This window comes from Chaetodon auriga, chromosome 6, assembly GCF_051107435.1.
Source record: "Chaetodon auriga isolate fChaAug3 chromosome 6, fChaAug3.hap1, whole genome shotgun sequence".
NCBI classification, from domain to species: domain Eukaryota; kingdom Metazoa; phylum Chordata; class Actinopteri; order Chaetodontiformes; family Chaetodontidae; genus Chaetodon; species Chaetodon auriga.
The window spans coordinates 9,011,264-9,031,872 of record NC_135079.1 but is presented as its reverse complement, the minus strand read 5'-3'; the positions used below and the strand labels follow the sequence as shown (position 1 = coordinate 9,031,872).

The following is a 20,609-nucleotide window of genomic DNA, read 5'->3' as shown; positions in this document are numbered from 1 at the left end:
AGAATGTAGCACGCAAGGAGCCAGAAAAGTGAAGTGTGCATTGAAACGGACTGAAAATATCCCAGCACAGAGACAGAGGAAAGGAGGGCCAGGCTTGAGTGTCTCGCTGGCTCATGCAGTAGGAGGATGTTCCTATCGCAGCGCTGTCAGAGAGCAGGAAGTGCTTGCAGACGTACACACACACACACAAACAATATAGTCACACACACATATTTAAAAAAAGCAGAAGTTTGTGAAACGGAAATAGAAAGAAGAAGGGTGTCTGTGTCTCTGTGCGTGCTTATTTGTACCTGAGATGAACTGCAAGTGGTTTGTAGGGGACAGACAATGAGGGATAAAAGGTGCCAGAGTGAGAGGACTGATGCTGCTCATGAGCACTTCCTTCACTGTGGCTCTGCGCAGCTTTCCTCTGGCAGCTGTAATCCCCAGATGAGGTGACTGAGCATGGAGGCATCTTTCAACTTGAAGTCGTCCCACGGTCTCCTCACCACACTCAATAACAGCCTCCCCCTCACACACACACACACACACAGGAAGGGAGAGCTGTGGAGTGGAGAAAGTTGGCTGACAAGGTGTTGATAATGAGCTGACAATGTCTGGCTTCATTCCACCCGTGTCACTCTGGTGTGGCAGGATTCCTGGTTGCAGAGCAGAACGGGCACAGAAGGGATGCAGATACCATCAAACTGTGGTCAAGCACAAAAATAATTCTCGCTGTTTTGTTTGAGACTGCTTGCAGAGCCAGATGGGCGGGATGTTGCTGCCTCGGGACAGCTCACATACACTCAGCCATAAAGCTGCTGGCCAAAGCACACCGAGATGACTGTTAAGCATTGCGCTGTTGGAAGATACTCTCCAATTTTTCTGTGCAGCAATCCCCACCCATACAATAAAGAACAACAATAAAAAGGAAAATCAATCTGTGAAAAGTGTCTATTGGACCAAGGTCCGACCGGCCTGCAGTGGGAGTGTGTTAGAGATGAGCTGTTTGTTCTGTAACGGAGAGCTGTCCCACAGAGTGTGAGGTCATGCGCAGGGAATCTATCCACTCATACTGCGCTCTTTGTTTTGTCCAGATTCAAGAAGTCATATGCAAAGACGCCCACAGCTACAGAGTAGACCTCAGGAATGTGAGCCTGTAATTGGCATGTAGCACACATGGACACACACACACAGACAAACACACAAAGGGTAACTGAATTTTCAATGCGTATCTGTGGTTTCCCATTCAACATCCCTGAGATCTTTAGTGGAATGATGGTTTGAACAGGAGTGTTTATAAAAGGTTTAGACAAAAATGTGCATCATGAAAAGGATCATGTGTTTGGTCCAGATTGAAATATCTCGACAACTATTGGATCGATTGCCGTGACATTTTGTACATACTACTGGGGTCCCCAGAGGATGAATCCTACTGATGCTGGTCAATAGGTCACATTTTCAATTTGTTCTAATAGTGTGGACCCGCAAAACTAATGTTATTCCCATCTGACTCAGCTATTCTTTGTGTTCAGTGCTAGATAGCATATATTCTCCTGCATCTTCACACAGCAGCTAATGTGTCTGCAGACTGCTGTTTGTTGATTTTTCTTAAATAAAACCAAAGGCTACTTATCATCCGCACTCCCTGGACAGGTTGATTCAGAACTAAACAGACAAACTACATTAAAGCACATTTAGGACTATTAAAGCTGGATTACCGACTGGGCAAAGCTGGCAACTACTCCATATTTTATACCACTTATGGGCATTGGAACAACCTGTAAACACAACATTGACACATTAACACATTACAGATTAGTTGTGGTGAACATATTCCTCATTGGGATAAATTCTGAGTCGTGTTTGTGGCCACTGGACAAGTGTAAATCCAATATTCAGTCTCCTTTTAGCTTCTAAATTAAATTTCTGGGTCTTTAGCTGCTAAATGCGTCACTATGTTCACTGTGTCTATCTGGGAACTGTACAGCCTGTTTATTAAAGCTGCTGTGCTGATAAGAGCAGTGAAATTTAATCAAAACAGTAAAATTGTTGGCCATAAAACACAAGAATAAGCTGAAAGACACTACAATGCTCCAATAGGTCATTATAAAGCTTCCTGCAGAGGAGCCCTGAGACATTATTTAGCTTTAAGAAACATATTGGTGATATTGTGTTTGCATGATGCATAAACCTAAATGGAGCTGTATGCAAAACTGGGACTACTTGTTGTTTACTGGCTCTCCAGGTGAAATATAATGTTGTCGTGTGCAGTCTGCAGTATGCTTTTAATAGGAATTTGGAGGTGACAGATCACATGCACAGAGAGCAGGAGGAACAGATGGTCAAAATGGCTCCAAAAGCTCATGTCTCTATCAGGGCCCCATAGTGGTTTGATCGAGCCCTGAGTAGAATACAGCTAAAAAGAAAAGAGACCTAAATGCAGACACAGACAGACCAATATCAGACCTCACAAATACGGTGCTGACTTTAAACAGATTTCACAGACAGTGGTGAAATCAAAAGAAAAATATTATCAAATATCATGTTGGCACTGTTGTTTCTCCAATAACCAACATTTCATCACTCAAGCAAAAGTGCCATATGTTGTTAAATCTCTGAAATTAGTTCTAATGATTATAATTGCTTGTCCAGTGGCAGTGATCAAATAGCACACACTACAACCATTTGGCTGACATAATTTGCTTGCAGATACACCAGAGGGATGAACAGGCTGTATGATTACTCTCTAGTGACAATGTATCATTGTCACTGTCAGCTGGCCATGTAATGGAACCTCAGCGCTATAAAAGACAGTGATTCACCCCACAATCCACTTTACAACACTGGGCTGCCAGCCTTTAACGCCAAGCATCACTGTGGCGCACTCCGGTTGCCTAGCAACTAAAGGAAATTGGAGGTGCCTTTGAATTAGGGGATTTTAAGAGGTGATTTATATGAAGACCTCGGTGATAAATGTGTCCATAAATCTGGAATTTTCAAGCGGCCACGTCGTCGTCGTCGTCATTGGAAGTTCTAATTCTGGTCACAGACACTGCAGCGTCAGAGCTGCAGACCCCGTGCCTGCTGAGGTATGAGACTGTGGCTCCTCGCTACATGCAGGATACATTTTTTTACGTTATAGTGCAGTGGAAGGGGAACATGGCCTGCTTCCATGACACCATAAACAGGAAATGGGAAGGGGCGAGTGCTGCCAGAGGAGTTAAATCAGTGTGGAAGTTGCCAATGAGGTCAGAACTTTCCCATAATATGAGTTCATGCACACAAAAAAAACACCCAAACACACACGTGCATTGATTAAAAAAAAAACAAAAAACACAGAGACAACAAAAATTCACAAAATGAAAACAAGCCATGCTTAAAGCTAATTCCATCCACACACTTCCCACTCTCTCCTTTGTCTTCCTGGGAGTGGAAGAAAAAAACGTGTCCCTCTCACTCCCCCTCAGTAGGCGAGAGCAGGAGTGAAGCTGCGGCGGTCCTTTTGGTGGCCTCCTCCATGCAGGTCCCTTCCCCTACGGTCACCATGCCAACCTATGTGAGGAGGAGGCTTCGCTGCAGGCCCAGAGAGACTCGACGAGGTCCTGGGATAATTAGCAGCTCATTATGGAGCCCAGTGAATAGGCCGACGAGCTCCAGGAGCCACAAGGGAGAGCGCAATGGAAAACGCACAGGATCTGAGCACACATCAAAAGAAAGAGCTCACTTTTTAGATCGCATAACACAGAGGAGAGAGATCGGGAAAGAAAATATTGCCCTCCATTCACACCTACAAATATAGCTCATAATCCCCATTTTTAAGCCCCTGTATGTGTGTGGGTGGCTGTGTGCATGTGTGAGTTAGTCAGGATCTCTGCGTCACACCAATCTGACTGTTCTTCTCCCTCCAAAGGCCTTAGTTGCTCCACAAATGCATGAAACACAGCTAGTCCTCCTACACGCATACATACACACTCACACACAGACACAGGTGCGCACAATTCACCATTCCACCCTGAAACTGATGCTGTCATAAAGTACAGGAACACGGTGTGAGTGCCAGAGATCACCCAGTTAAGCTATCTGCCTATCATCCCCATTCCTGTTCCCATATCTCACCGAGTGTCTGTGCTTCCGCTTTGCATGCAGGCAGCCACTAGTCACGCAGACTAAACCATGCACACCGCTGTGCCAGGTGACCCATATTGCAGTGCGGCTGAGTTTAACCGTGCATAAGCTTCATTTTGTGCAAGTGTGTGTTTGTGTCTGTCCCTGTGTCTCCATCTACTGCTCCCTGGCAGTGACATGCAGCAGTTATGCTGATGCTGTTGTATCGTTGCATATGACATGTTGCACGTGATCATTTGATATTTAACATGCATATGATGTTATATGATACGTCTTTTTTTATTATTGTGGCTGTGTGATGTTGTTGGAACTACTGCTGTAAGACTTTATAATAAGGGTATAAATCATACACTTAAGTATTGCTTGACTTGATGTGAATTCTTATTGCTCACCATTAACAAAACTAGTCACTATGACTTGGATTAGTTCACACTTATTAGATCAGCTTGTTCACAGTTCATACATTAATTGATGTGTGATCAAGTTAGCTGGATTTCAGTTACATAAAAGCTTACTTATACAACTATATTTACGTTTTTACATGTATGTTTATTATGTAAATGTTTGCATCAAGCTTCATATTCCTATGAGAGCAGGCACTGAACAAATACATCTGTCTGAAATTAAGTTTTATGTAACTGGAATCCAGCAGATTTGGTCCCATATCAATTAATGTATAAAGTAACTGTGAATTAACGTTCTATAATTAAATGTGAACTAATCACCTAAAGTCATAGTGACTTTGTCATGCATTAAATTACCATGAGTCACGCATTAGTTAAGCATTGCTTAAGTATATGATTGGTGCCTTTATCATTAAGTGTTACTGCATGTACCAGCTTGGCTGAGGGATCATAGATCCATCTCTCCCTCATCATCAGCATCCTGGGTAGCAAAGTCCTCCCTGATGGAAACCACAGCCGTCACGGTCTACAGACAGCATTGCTCTTCACAGTATGGATTACAGTGTGACCTAGATTTGAAGTTAATGGAAATATACAGAAATATGCTGCAATGGGGGAAAATGTGCAGAAAAGTGTTCAAATGTCGTTTCAGGTGTTATTTATGACAACAGCAGGGGGCGCTACTCTTCCACACTGCTCATGATATTACTGCTGATGGGCTGTCTCTGTCTTCTGTGACATTGGAGTCTTTGTGTGCAGTTGTGGTATTGATTAAGACAGAATGGAAATGAATCATCTCCACATAAATCGAGTCTAAAATCTGGTTTGTATTATGAAGGCTGTGTAAGATGCTGCAGCCTTCCAGTATGTTGCCTTGATCTCTGTTGTGTCAACAGTGCAGCACCTACACCCCCCAGTGGTGGTGAAGGAGAGTATTTAGCAGTAAGGGGACAGGAAATATTTGTGGTGTAATTTATTAGAAAAAGTACGCTTATGAAATTTTTCTAAAGGTCGATTAATCCGGTGCAAATGTCCCAAAGGAGTTTAAAGATAATCACAAGTTTGATTAATGAGGAGAGAACTCAATAGCCTCTGTTAATCTAAATAGGTCACTTTCAGGAAGTTTCAGCGAGTGAGCAAACTTGCATCTCAGTTTCCTTTTTTACACAAATGGTGAAGTAGTCTGTGATTTCCTGACTGTTGTCTACACTGCTGAGATCTATAAACAGTAAGAAAAATCCAATCCCATGACAACACACACGACGAACATCAAACAAGTCCAATTCTGAACATCAATGTGAAATTGATTAAAAAGTCTTGTTTAATTTAACAGAAATTGTCAGACAAAGGCACGTAATGCATGAAAATACAACTGATTGATCACATAGTGCACCAGAGATGAAAAGAGAATGTAAACCAGATCTGTAGTTCTGCAGGTAAAACGTCCTCAAACATGTCAAACCGAGAACAAAACCATACGATACAGTCAGTAGAACAACAAACGACAGCAAACATCAACATAAACATGTTACTGTGGCAGACAAACATTAAAAAGTGGTCCGTAGCTTCATGTGACATCCTCATAGGCAATTTTCATAAGATAAACATGAAATAATACATGAGTCAGTCCAAAGAAGAAGAAAAAAAAAAGGCTCCTAGTTCATCACTTAGTCTGTAATGTGCTCCTCTGTCATCACTGGAGCGCTGAAGGCTGTTTGTTGCTTCTTTAAAGAAAGGGATTTGCATTTTTCCTCTGAAAAAGGCTTGCATCACAGTATAACCCAACACTTCTCAATCACATCATTAGTAAAAGACAAACATCAGATCTATAAGACATAAAGAGTGCCAAGCCTGTTTTCGTGTTGCTCGGGTGCGTGCGCATGTGTGCTTGCACTGGAGAGCTGGTGTGTGTTGATATTACCGCGCTATCAGCGGGGTAATGCAGTGGGATTGATTTTTGGCCCTTGAGAGAGGAGACAGCTGGTCTTATCAGAGCCCAGCAGTGGCTTCAGTGGTTATGGATCTCTCATGCCAACATTAATGACACTTCCTCACCCAACCCCAACCCCCTGGCGCCAACACCCTGTAAAACACTGATGTAAGTCAGAAAAGAAACATTTTAAAAACAGTGCTCGTAGAAATCAAATGTATTGCACTTTAAACATCGGGAGTAGTAAACAGAATTTAAGAGATGAGTGACCACACACAGAAGACAAGGCAATAAGGAATAGAGAAAGTAAACACACATTAAAAAAAGAAGAAAAAAAAAAAAACAGGATGACCATTGCCTGTGTGCTGTAGTCAGTCTGGAGATTCTTCATTAAAAGATATAGTTCAGCATTTGGGGAAATATGCTTATTTTTTTGAGAGTTAGATTAGAAGATTGATACCACTCTCATGTCTGTATGCTAAATGAATGTAAGGCTACAACCCGTAGCCAGTTAGCTTAGCTTAGCATGTAGACTAAAAATAGAGGAAAACAGCCACGCTGTCTCTGTGCAGAGGTAACAAAACCCGCCCATCAGCCACCTTTAGCATTTCACAGATGTGGCCAAAGAATGACCAAGTTTGAGGTTTTGGTTTTGTTTGCATGTGCACGCTTGCAACAGTTTGAGAGATGTTAACGTCGAGCTGAAACAAAACGTCAAAGAAGAAGAATCGTTTGCGAAATTTGACCTAATCTACCAATCATTTCCCTGAAAACTGTGGGAAAGAGTGAGTGCCATGCTGCTGCACTGTAGTGATAATGCACTTCTCTTCACCCTTCTTAACCCTTGAACTGCCTTTTTACGTCTTGTGATGATTTCATAGCAATCCACAGGGGGAAGTCCCAAAATGTACTGTTATATAAATATTATTTTAAAGGTTAAATGAAAATTGTTAGTAACACACATTCAAGTTCTAGACAAGAAAAAAAATCACAAACATTTAATTTCAGTCTGACTTTAAAAAACTGAATGCATGTCTTCTGACGATTGTACAACCAATCCTCTTAGACAGTCCTACCGTGACAACTGACAGCGTCCAGGCTGCTGCGGTGTTGTTTAAAGTGTGCATTCTCCTTATCAGGCAGGCACCAGCAACCTGTCTATGGCGTACTGTAAACGCTCCCAGTTCTTCCAGAATATGGTCAAAAAACAAACTCCCAGGAAGGTGGCGACCACGTGGTGCCGGCTCCTCATCAGCGGAGCGGCAAACTTGGCAGCAGTGGAGACACACACCAGGATGACGGTGATGATGGCCAGCATGATGTTGATGCTCTTCCCGAGCAGGACCCGGGCGTCGCGGCTCTCGAGCTGGACCGTCTGCTGCTGCTGCTGCTGCTGCAGCTCCAGCTTGGACACTCGCGTCTGACACGACTCCAGAGCCTCCTGAGAGAGACGAAGATGATGGAGAGACACAGCGTGGGTCTGGATGTTTTCCTAGGGGCTGAATGGCATTTTGCTGACCTTTTAATCCTCAATTACCCAAAATTCCCCCAAAAGATTAATTATGTGTCAGCAAAGAGACACAAGGACAGAGATTTGTATCGTCATAAATGCCAAATGACAAAACAGACTTTGATTTTGTTATCTCGTGAAGGGAACCATTGAACACAGGCAGCTAACACATTCAGCTCTACATGGTTATAGACTCATCACTTGGACTGATGACAGCAGCTAACAGCCTTATTAATGGACACCAGAAAAGCTTCAGCGATGTTATTTCAGTCTATAACAATGCATTTAAGTTTGTTCACCCCTACCAAATTTCCTGCTGACACTCGACCCAGATGCCACACAGATATGCCACATGGTCTGCAATTTCCAAGTCAAGCATCACTACATAATATATATAGCACTTTTGAGTATTATATACCTGTATGTCTCTGGCCCTTTCATGAGCCTGGTAGGCCACCCTCTCCTCGATGCTGGCCAGCTCCTGCTTCAGATTAGTCATCTCATGTTGGTGAAGCTCTGTCAGGTCGTTTAGTTGGTCTTCCAAACGTTCATACCTGGCAGCCGGTGCAGGAGGATGCAGAAATGTTAGAATTATTCATAGGCAGCTTTGAACATATTGTATGAAGTGCTTCTGTGGGTGCTAATGTGATGAATTGCATGTACCATTTAGTACTTATCTAAATAGTGTTGTTGTTTACATGTTTACGTGAATAGTAATCATGTCAATTCTCAACATGAGGACATTAGCATAAACGTTAGACATTAGACCTGCTGCTGTATTACAATGAAATATTAAGCAATATGAACACACCTGTATCTCTCCTCCTGCAGCGTTTGGGTAATGATGCCATACTCTCTCTTAAACTGAGACTTCAGCTCCTCCATATCCTCCTCCAGCTGGTTCTGGGCTTCTTTGATCTCACTCACCTCCTCCAGGCTCAGGGCCAATCTGCTCTGGCCGTCTTCGCCGGCCTGCTGGCCCTGACCCTGACCCTGCATCTGCCCCGCTGATGCTCCTACCCCCGCTGGGTTCCCATTACTGTCTGCTGAAATGGAAGCACTCCCTGAGGAGCACTCATCATCACTGGGATACTTGGGCTTGCCCACCATAGAGGTGCTGCTACTCAGCCCCTTTCCTGCACTGTCAGTGGGCAGCGGCGAGGAAGCGTCGAGAGAGGTCTTGAGGTGGGCGATGTTGTCAGCACTGCCAAACTTGTTCCTTATAAGGTTGGCGAATTCTCGGGGCTTGCTGAAGAAGAAAGGAGGGGAGAGGGAAACGCCTGGTCCGATGGTCTTGATCTTGTCCATGGTCGGGTGTCGGCCGCTGCCCGTCATATCCCTCAGCAGCTGCCTGGGAGACTCCCTGGGTATGGTGCTGTGTTTGACAGTGGGCGGATGAGGTGATGGGCTGTGGTGGACTTCATTGTCCTTCATCTTTCGATGGTACTGCTCCAGCTTCTTTTGCATCTGGGCGATGTTTTGAGCTGACTTCTGGTTCTTCTTCTCAAACACCTGCTTGATGCGCCCAACTTGCTGCTTGTCCGCATTGTTTACCAGTTTCAGGTACTCTGCAACGTTCTCGTCCCGCGCCGTCTGCTCAATCTTCAGCTGCTCTGTGACTTTCAGTATCTTCTGCTGGAGGTTGTCCAAGCAAGAACGACTACGCTGGACCTCGAAGCCAAGAGCAGGACCAGGACTTCCATCACTCAGATCCAGATCCAAGTTGTTCTCTGAAGAACCCCGACGCATGGACGCAGGGATGCTCAGAGAACTCCTGTCCTACAAGGAGGAGAAACAAAGATCAGAGACAGATACTGTGTTAGATATGGAGCTTTTGCAGGAATGATCTTTTATGATGGAAATGTGTCTGATAAGTAAAGCAAGTTCCACTTTAAACTGGACCTTGTTTTTTTTTCAGCTCTGGCTTTCATTCCTCTTGGTTATGATTATGACAGTATTATATGTTCAATCACCAGATTCTTCATACAGACAGGTTTTTCTTATTATTATTATGTGCAACTACAGACAGTTTATGTTTGGGCAAAGTTGAACCGCTAAGTGCAATGGACATTTAGAACAAACATTTCATTTTTACTCTCAAATGAATGTTTTGGATAATTGCTGGAGGGGTGCCGGGGTTGTTATGCCCCATGGACTCCACTGTAGCTGTGTCTAGTGGTGTTGCTGTTGCTTTGTGTGTCTGAAAACTGTCTGGTAATGCTTTTACGTTTCAATTTGCTCTTCATATACAGTAATTCTACATAGTCAGCCGTTGTCTCTGCTCTACTCAGCCTGTCTGCTTTTGCCACTGTGAGACCATCTGTGCGTGTATGTAATGCTCTTATTTGGCACATCTGTTATGTTTTCGGAGGCAGAACTTAATCCTGTTTGCTTATAGTATAGCACACAGATGACACAGATAACAAAATTCAAATAACAACTATTAATGTGTGTGAAAGAAGTGGAGCGTGCACATCTAATGTAGGTCAGTCATAATGTCACACAGGGCCACAAGGCTCAGGAAATCCCTTTTCCAGACATTGTCCCCTATTTTTTACAGTGCATTAGCATTTTCCTGACAGAGGCTCAACATTAGAGTCAATGGATTATTGACACATCGGACAGAAACTGTCAAGCACAGAACTCTTCAGTTGTCTGCTATAAATTTAAGGAACTGAAACAGAATAAGTATGGTTCAAGTAAGTGAGTTGAACTATGGCATGAAACCAGAACGCCTTCCATAAAAAGGAAAGCAACAAACGATGTGGTCTGGTTTCAGACCAGCATTTTTAAAACAGAGGTGTCACTTCAAGTGCAATGTACTGCAATGTAGCGGTGGCCTAACAAGCCACTGCATCTTGCAAGTTCATCACAGTACAACACCAGCGTAATTGCAGGAGGTGTAAGCTGATGACGCCTAATACAAAGTGTTGTACAACAAGCACTATGGGTTGTACAAAGCTGCACTAATCCTTAACAAATGTAATGCTGCTACTTTCAAGCAAATAAACAGATCACAGCTAACTCAAGCAGACTTAAGGCCCAATCCTGCTTAGCATTTCTACATCATGACGTCGTGGTTACATATTGCAAGATAAGCACCTTTACAATTAACTAACACATCTAGAATCACCACACACTGACAGTCCTCAACACATGACTGTCAGGTGAAACTCGGGGGAGGGTTTACCAGTAATAGGATGATTAAATATGCCTATTCCTGCACTAGTGCACACACACAAACATATAGCTACATATAGCAGATACTTTAACTAAAACAAAGACATTCAGCAGGAGTATTCCTCTCTCAATCCAGTTACACATGTACTTTCCCATTTACATGCTGTTGTCACTGTGAGATCACATTCAAAGAACTAGTCAAACTTGTTTGCCAGGCCGACACGGTGAGCAACAATTTGGTGTGTCATCTCTCAAATGTTCAGTTATTACTAGAACACAGACCATAATGTGCAACACAGAAACTTGTTTTCATCCCATGCTACCAGCATGGCCCTAAGGGTGGCAACGTCTGTCTGTCTGTCTGTCTGTCTGTCTGTCTGTCTGTCTGTAACTATAGGAATTAATTTTACCCAGAGGATGAATCCAATGGGTGATCCCCTGACTTTTCTTGTAACAACCTCATATTTGTCCAGTACTTTGTTGTACGATGACATACCAGCAAAACCAATACTCACATCAGCCTCAGATGTACTCTGTGTTTATGCTAAACTAAGATAGCAATCAATATAGGCCTACCTGCTAAACGTCAGCATGTTATCGAGCTAACATTTGCATTTTACCTCAAAGCACTAGCGCCTACTGCTTCAACAAGCCGCTTGCACGGCTGTAAACTGTAGTCTTGTTTGTACATCTAACTAAGACGGAAGGAGTCTCTGTCCGACCTTAGATTTTCTTGACAACCCCTCATCCAATCAACTCTGCACTTGATAGGTATACTGCTTAGGCACCAAGGAAGTGCAGCCTTGAACGCAAATTTTTGAGCGTTACAGGACAGATTTTTTTTTTGCAGTGCATCACTACCACCAGAAGTACACCAAAGAACTTTTTTTTTTTGGCAAACTAATCAATCATCACTCTCAGAATGGGTGGGTGAGTAACATTAGTTAGGAACGAGTTGACCGTACATATATCTACAAATGTTACACATATATGTTGACACAACAAACTTGACTGTCATTTCAGTGCTTTTCCTAATACAACAGTGAAGATCAGTGGCTGGGCTCAGGCCTGCTTTGATAGCTGCCTGGCAAATGGTGCATAGCTGAATGAATCAATTAGATAAAAGATTGAAATGAAGTTCTGTGTGGACATCAGCCTCTGAGAGGCTCTGTGCTGCCCTGATGCTTTATCCCCCGTGAGGGCTGTGAAAGACGATTTGAGCCGGCTTTGTGAAACGATGGAGCCTCTCTTTAAAAACACTGGCAATGGAGCGGGCAGCCAAGGACAGGGAAACACACACACATATAAACTCCAACTCCTGACAGGCTGTAAGCAAACTAAGTTTTCTGCTCACTGAGTGAATATATGAAGCTGACACTAGTCCTGTTGGTACGAGCGAAACTGAGCTCAGCTCTAGTTGACATAAAACCTGTGCTTATAATTATACTGTACATACATAATATATACTTATTTATGTATAATGCATAACCAGAGAATGCCATGCTTCTTTCTCCAAGCATGCCTGGGGTATTTCAGCCTCTGTCCTCATCCCAATCTCTCCCCCTCTCTGGCATCTGTCCTTCTTGAACACTGAACTCTTTGTTCCCAGAGAAAAAAGCACACTTTGTCATGTCCTACCTCTGCTCTGTCCAGGACTCTGATGAGCGAGCTACTGCATATGGATTCCTGGCCTGACGTGTAGCCTGAGGAGGCCTGCGCCCAATCACAATCCTGCTCCTGCCATGCAATATCTTGCAAGACAATCAGGTTCACACATCACGTGCCCTTTTGTCAAACCTGTTTGTCATACAAAAGGAAGAGGAGCCTAATATCCTCCTCCTTCAAGAGGAAGCGTAGGGCAGGCTTGTGTGTAGGTTGCTCATATTACCCAGTCTTTTTAGTTTTCAAACAACTAACACAAAGAGCTGCCTGTTTGACCAGACAGCTTGGACTGCATGCTATTTCTGCAGTACTGGAACTAAGCTAGCTCCTCAGGCTCTCTCCCACCACCAGCCTTAATCTGAAATGTTATGCAATATTCCCTTCTGTAGCATTAGGGGCCAAACACAGAGCACAGAAGTGTAAGTTTATTGCTTCAAGCTGCACTGATATCAGAGATACAAACTAGGCATAAAGTGGATCAAATTGTGACCTGGCAACCATTGAAGGATCACTACAGAGGCTTGCAGCAAAAGCAAACCTTTACAGGAGTGGGAGATGTTTTGGAAAGAGAGTATCAATACAACTTCCATATTCACACACATGCACCTGGAGTAGTGAACGTCAAGCTAAAATTGTATTACACAGCTGGAATGGGGAGTGATCTTTTCCTATAAAAAACGAAGGTGGCTTTCGGCTCTTATGAATCATGGGCCTGATTCACGAGAGCAGCTCACATAACACGAATAACACGACCCAGATGTTTTACACACACTAGAACCCCAAAAAAACGAGGATAACATTTATTTCCCGATAAATCACTCTATGAAAATTGCAAGATTTCAATTTCATAAGCCTGTTTCCACCGCCGTGGCTGATACTCAAGACGTACCCATGCTGACTAACTGCTGGAGCAATCCGAGGGTCTCTCTGGATGAGTGGCTCTGCGAAATGAATTAGCCTCATGCTGATGAAAACGTCCTCCCAAATCTGCTGAGGAGCTGCCCTACTTTTCACTCCGTTTCTCCCAAACACTTATGTATGTGTTCTCCAGGGGTTGCTGAGGTGGGAGGGTGAAACAGTGCGAGGACTGAAGGTCTTTGGGGGGGGTGGGGGCCGGAGATGGCAAGGGAGGGGGGGTGAGGTGAAAGCCCACTAACAGGGGAGAAATCTGTTACGACGCGGCAGATGGCAGCGGTAAAGTCTGGCAGTTAGGTGGACCGTCCTTTATTGAGAGGTCACAGATTCAACACAGAGTGGAGTTTGTGAAGAGGCTGCTTCTCCATCTATAACCAGGTGACCTGCACGCGTGTCCTTAGCAATGTGATTAACTCCTCCACTCTCTGACTGTGATTCTTTGGGATTTAAAAGCTGGACCATGTGAGATCCATCTGTCTGGTCATATGCTTAAAATTAAAAAATGGTTTATCACCATAAATGTGAGAAAATGTTGTTTTTGAAGATAACAAGCCAGGCGTACGCCCACTGCTGTTTGACTCAAACACTGATATTAGTGTGTCAGTAGAGCAGAGGAGGAGAGCCAGACAGGAAGTGGGAAACACAAGAGAGAGAGAGAAACTGAAACAGATAAGAGGACGGGAATAGAACAAAGGGAGGATGCTCCCAAACATCAGCACGCATCATCCCAATCATCATCATCTCCACCAACAGGATCTACAGGAGGCCTTTGTGCCTCAAGGGTGCCTCGCTCACACCTCAGCCCCGTATGAGGCCCCTGTCCCCCATGCTGTCCTACATAGCACACAGCGTCTGTCCAACACCATGACCCATTTAATACTTATGCTCTGACCTCACTAGACAGCATAACATAAAGATCCAGCTGCATTAGCCTCAATCTTAACCCAACAAGGGAGAGATGTGTGCTGCTCTGCCTGAGAAATCCTCCCAAATCTTTCCTAGATTTTGGGTGCAAAGTCGGGGGAGTCGACAGAAACTGCAGATGCTGCTTAACTTGCACTGCAGAGTGCTCTCTCCTGGATCAATGATCTAGTTAGTGATTCAATTCTACATGCAAAAACAGACTCTCATCTGCCCCAGAAGCAGCAGCAAAGCAGCAAGTCAGCATTTAAAGTCCTGAACTGGATTGAGGTGCACAAATAATTTAGATCCAGGCGTGTATGCAGTGGGTGTGAACTAAATACTGAGCAGTACTGGTGAAATAAATATTGGTTCAGACTAGCCGAATGTAAAGAAACTGAGCTTGTTTCTTGCTAAACTCGCTGTCCCACCCTGGTAGAGGGGACGTTATAAAAACCACAGGAGCTTTCTTTTGCAAACAGGAAGGCATTGTACCCGTTATGAGGAAGTAATGTTTGTAATTGCAGCAGTAATCTGGTGAAACCATCGGTACACAGTGTGGGGTCAGGTCATGCAGGCACACAAACATGTACAAGCACAGGTGTTTGCAGTGACCTGAAGAAACTGGATCAAAATGATGAAGCTGTGGTGTGTGGTGCATAGGGTGCCACTTGTTTAGCGTTTTCTCTGTTATTGCCTGTGTGCACCCCAAATAAATACACACACACACACACACACACACACACACACAAGGCAGTAGAGCTGGCACACTCATTGAGATGGAACAAAACCGTCCCTTCAGCAGAGAACAGACCCACAGAGGGGAAGAAGCCTGCGGTGCTTATTGGTATTCCCTCCAGCTGATCCTCATGGATACAGACGCTCTCCCACTCGGAGCTCACGCAGGGAAACGGGAAGAAAACCAGAGTGGGGGGAGAGTGAGAGCAACAGGGAGCACGTCTTTGATTGTAGTCAGAAAGCTGACCCAACATCCCCTCCTCCTCCTCCTCCTCTCATCTGCATCCCACAGCTGCCTATGTGGCCACACTTTGATTGCAAAACCTTTATTTAGAAGCCAAACCGTATGCAGAATCATCAGAATAAAAGGGGAGAAAAAAACAGCTAGAGAGTTTGAAGTCTTGAGTTTCCTGAATGACTAATCCCCTGGAGGTCAGCGGAATGAATGGCTTAAGACGTATTCGCCATTATCTCATAGACAAGCTGGTCCAGGACTAAATCAATAGCCCATTAACACTCCCAGCGTCTGCTTGCCCCCATGGACTGGCAGAGTATTGAATGGGATTCAATTAAGATAAATATGCAGCTATATTCAATGTACTGATTCCAAGTGAGAGACTGAATAGAGCTAATGACGTAGCACAGAAGGTGAAGAGTCAAGCAGCTCATTCAGCGTGAAAAACATAACAAACCTAAAAAAAAAAAAAGAATAAAAAACGGGATAATAGCTGTCTTTTGATGATTCATACAGAATACAGAACACAGTTTACTAAGGGCTTGCTAATTATACTAATGTGATGGCTAATATGCTCAGGCTTTTGTCTGGTGACATGAATCTCAGAGAGCCACTGCAGGTAAAGTACAAGGTTCGTGCAAGGACAGACACGTCACTGGGAAATGACACGCAAAGCCGTGCAGAACCACCATCCAGTGAGGGTTAAAGACGAGCCTCTCAAACTGAGGTGTTGCATCATCTTTGGCCTCTAACCCACTATATCTGCTGCACAATGGCTTTTTGAGGAACAAAACTGGAATGTCATTTGCGGCCAACAAAAGGAGGAAAAGCATAATTGCGCAGTCCAGTGGCCATAAAGCAGCCAAATCCTCAGACGTGTCGTTCTGTTATATTGTGTTGATCGTTGTGCCACAGCCGTCTAATTGCTCGCTTTAGAAGCTGGCTCAAATCGCTTGCGTATAATTCTTTGAAGCTCTACTCCAGAGGAAAACAAGTTATTGATTTCATTCATTTATATGAGTTGGTGTTACACTTCAGTATCTGCGGCAGCAGGGGAAGTTTAAATAAGAGCTAAACAGGTTGAAGACCTGTCAGAGCTCCCTTTAGCACCCTGTTGGCGGGTACATCAAAATGTCATGCTCCACCTTTGAAGACTACAGGTGATAAGAGAGGCAGACCTGAAGGCTCTCACATGCTGGAAAGAGAAACAACCTGCTGCGCGATGCTTGACCGACTTTCTGGTTGCACACTCAACGGAGCATTCTTCACCTCGGTGTCACTGAGACTGAGAGCACCTGGCTTTCAACGCATACTCAGGCTGATCCGTCAGCCTTTAGGGGATATTTCTGAACATCGTTCATGAACATTAGCAAATGCTTGAATGGTTTTCCCCAAAACCTGTTTGTGTAAGGTTCAGGGTTTTTGAGAGGCTGTTTTTTTTATTCCAGACAGATTGTAAAGCTCTTTCAGGAACATTAGCGGTTTGGCTGTATAAATAAAATTGACAGACTACATTTCTGTGTAAAGACATGAGATGTAGTTGACAGTAATCCTGCCATTGTTATTTAAACACTACAGATCCCACTGTGGTAAATGACTGCAAAGGAAAAAACAATGTTGCCATGTAAACTAAAGTGGGATTAAGGTAAGAATTTAATTTGTACTCTTGAAAAACTAGGTCAGGCATTGAGTCATTGAGTGGCCACAAAAACAGAAACACGCCTGTGAGATGGAACTCAACACAAAAGCTCTGCATAAACCCCTCAAGACTTTCTATTTCTGTTAATAATATTACTTTATTTTTGTACTGACTCCATTCTGTGGTTCAATTTGAGGCCATGCTGTTGCTGTATTGGAAGTGAAATACTTTGTCTATCTTATTTGACTGGAGGAGGACTAATACACCATTGCCTCAAACTACAGCATAAATAAATTATTATTTGGGCGATCTTTAAAACCACCGGTTTCAATTCAAAGTATACAATGAAGAGTTAGTCAATTGACAGATAATTCATCAGTAAACACTTGTGACAAGCGATTAATCATTTCAGTCAATCCGACTTCTCCCATGGGGATGCTCTGCATGTCTTGAGCTGGACACTGTTGAGTTGTGGACTCAGTTGAGCAAAACAAGGAAGTTTTAGAAGGACATCAACCTGGAAGCAGCTTTCACTATTTTATGACACTCAACAGACCAAACAACGACTCGAATAATCGATCAAACGAGCGTCAAATTAATGGATACTGAAAACAACTTCAGTTTCAGCAAACCGACAATGTCCCGATCAGGACTCCGTTCACTGTGTCAGACACTTCAAGTCATCTTCGCAGCCCCGCAGCCTCTCCGCCCAGCCTCTTCGCTCTGCGCCTCGCGGAGCCTGAACGCATCACAGGGTTAAACGCTCTTTGTGGGGACGAAATGCGCAGCTGTTGGTTTCACATGACGCGGAGATGAGCAGACAACAATGCGCCGCTGGTACAGTGCGGGACCTGCCGTCTGAGCCGCGGCGATGCTGCAAAAACACGCTCACGGGATACTCACCATCGGGCTGCCGAGGTATTTCTCTACTTCTGATAAACTTCGCACGGACACGGTGGCGCTGGGCATAATAATCCCGTGTGTGTGCTCGGTTAGGAGCCGGTGGTTCTTCACTTCAAGCCAGGGCTACTTTACAACTCACACCTAATCTCGTATCCATGTTTAACCCCGTCTCTCTCTCTCTCTCTCTCTCTCTCTCTCTCTCTCTCTCTCTCTCCCTCACACACACACACATACACACACTCACAAACACACTGGCTGCCCTCTTCAACATACAAAAACTGGAGTGTGTGAACCCAAACTCCGCCTATTCGTGCTTGCAGGGTGGCTGATCGAGGAGGGGTTAACTCTTTCAACACGCGTGCCTGTCAGCGGATGATAAAGTCTGGGAAATAGTTTGTGATCAACGGAATTTCTCCGATAATTCAGTTGCCACAGATGTGGCCATGATGGTTTATAGTGTGGCTTTACTTTATAGCGTTTTATGATAAATGACTTTCTAATGGAAAGCATGTCTGAAATCAAAGTTGTGGGAGTGAAAATAGGAAATAAATTATGTTTGACGCCTGTACGTTTCATCAAAGCAGAAATACCAAAGTCTGCTGCAATACTCTATAAGATGCTTTAAAATAAATAAATAAATAAAAAAGGGCCATTTGACTTCTGAATTTAAAGTATTTTCAAGTAAGAGTACACAAGTATCATCAGAAACGGTACTTGTCAAATGACTGTAGTGGAGTAAAGAGTACAGTATTTCCTACTGAAATGTGTTGGACTCTAAACATAAAGTGGAATAACATGGACAAATACCCAAATAATGTACCTGAAATAGAGAAACATACTGACAGCTGAAATGAGGAACTGAAAACCAGCGTTTAAAAATAATACATTGAATAAATATTGAAATGTATGACCGACAGGGTTTGCAGGAAATCATGATATTTTAAGTTTTATTCTGATACTCTTCAGGACAAATAGTGTATTGTAGGACTGCTTGCTGTAATAAGCTGTAGTTTCTGTCTCCACCTATACAGTTTGCTGGAAAACCTCTATGTGCTATTCAACTGTACGTGTCATAAGCTCCCATATAATAACTCACGACTCATCTGAGATGACATTTGCTGGTATCTTTAGAATTATAAAAGCTATATCTGCATGATTAAATGCTTTTTTTTTTTGTCATAAAACCAGTTCAGTTACCTGTTTTGCAGCACCTTCACCAGTTTCGCCAGAGGCCAGCTAACTGTTTCATTCCCATTCATTCAGCTTGGAATGAGCTAATCCACCAAGCTGCGAACACAAAAGCCTGTGTTGCATCACAGCTCGCTAAACCTTTACAGTAACAGACAATAAGTGTTTGTTTTTGCAGCCTGTAAACAGAGACGTCAAGAGAATCCTCTTTTGTTTGCGCAGATCGCACAGTGAGCGCACCACATGTGGACATGCCTTCACCTCGGGGGTTCAAAGAGGGCAGGCCAAGTGATGCAGAGGTATGGCCGGCCTGCCTGTGGAGAATCACATAAAGAAGCTACTGGACACACAATGGATTTCTAAAAACAGCAGCAGACAATATCAGTCATCTGGTCATCAAGTTTTAATGGTCCTATCAGTGCCTTTAATTAGCTGGACACATTGACTGGGTGACTACAGCAAAAGAAAGCTGACAGTCACTCCTCGCTTCGCCCATATCCGCGGAGCCCTAATGAAAAATTGATCGGCTAATAACACACCGAAGGTCTGGTCCCCTGCACATCGCCCTGCAACATCTTCCTCATTCACGTCACTTGACACGAAACTCAACAGTAAGTCACTGGGGTAGGATACAGATTTTGCATTATTAATTCAGAGGGAACATGTAAACAATCTGCTGTGTGTATAGAAGCAGTTCCGAGAAGCAAAGTTAAACTCAGAAACTCATCAAGTCTGGAACACACTCAAAGAGCTATCGCTGCTTTGAAAGGGCCGAAAGTGGGCTGATAACCACCAAACCACCAGTCAAATTGTGGATTGATGCGTTTGATGAGGCAAAAGGAAACAAGCCAAAATCAAATGTTTGCATGTAAGAGGTCAGTTTCACTCTCTCTCGAGGGGGTCTTTGACCGACAAAGGTCAAAGGTTGATTAGCTTGCTGCGCTTGTCGAATAAAGATATTCTGAAAGCTCCATTGACGTCTCTGTCTGAATGCTTAACAAACTGAACTGGCACAGAATGTCTGTAGGCTTTTTTTTATTGTTGTTTTCATGATTGCTGTTTTTGTATTCAAAGCCTTTTTGCAGTAATGTGATGTACTGTGAAAATGCTGCTGCCTTTTGAACTAAGAGGCACAGTTAACCAGACCAGACTAAAAAAAACAGGCGCTGCTACAGAAAATACTTCCCCTTCTTTCAACCACACAGAAAGCCTTTCATAATCCAGACTGCTGACTTCCCAATTTAACCTAACATGAGCATGGGTCTAACGCGGCATATTTTAGGGTATCTGTGTCCAAA

The 20,609-nt window shown here is 43.6% G+C and overlaps 1 protein-coding gene across 1 annotated transcript; it reads right to left on the bottom strand.

Annotated features, from left to right (window-relative positions):
• Positions 1-5,809: 5,809 nt before the first annotated feature.
• LOC143322570 (transmembrane and coiled-coil domain protein 3-like) lies at positions 5,810-18,403 on the bottom strand. The gene is made up of 4 exons (XM_076733848.1): positions 18,124-18,403; positions 8,763-9,730; positions 8,370-8,505; positions 5,810-7,882 (listed from the first exon to the last, which is right to left on the bottom strand). Exons 1-4 carry the CDS (start codon positions 18,187-18,189, stop codon positions 7,577-7,579), a joined length of 1,476 nt encoding a protein of 491 aa, XP_076589963.1. The 5' UTR covers positions 18,190-18,403; the 3' UTR covers positions 5,810-7,576.
• Between the last annotated feature and the right edge of the window lie 2,206 nt (positions 18,404-20,609).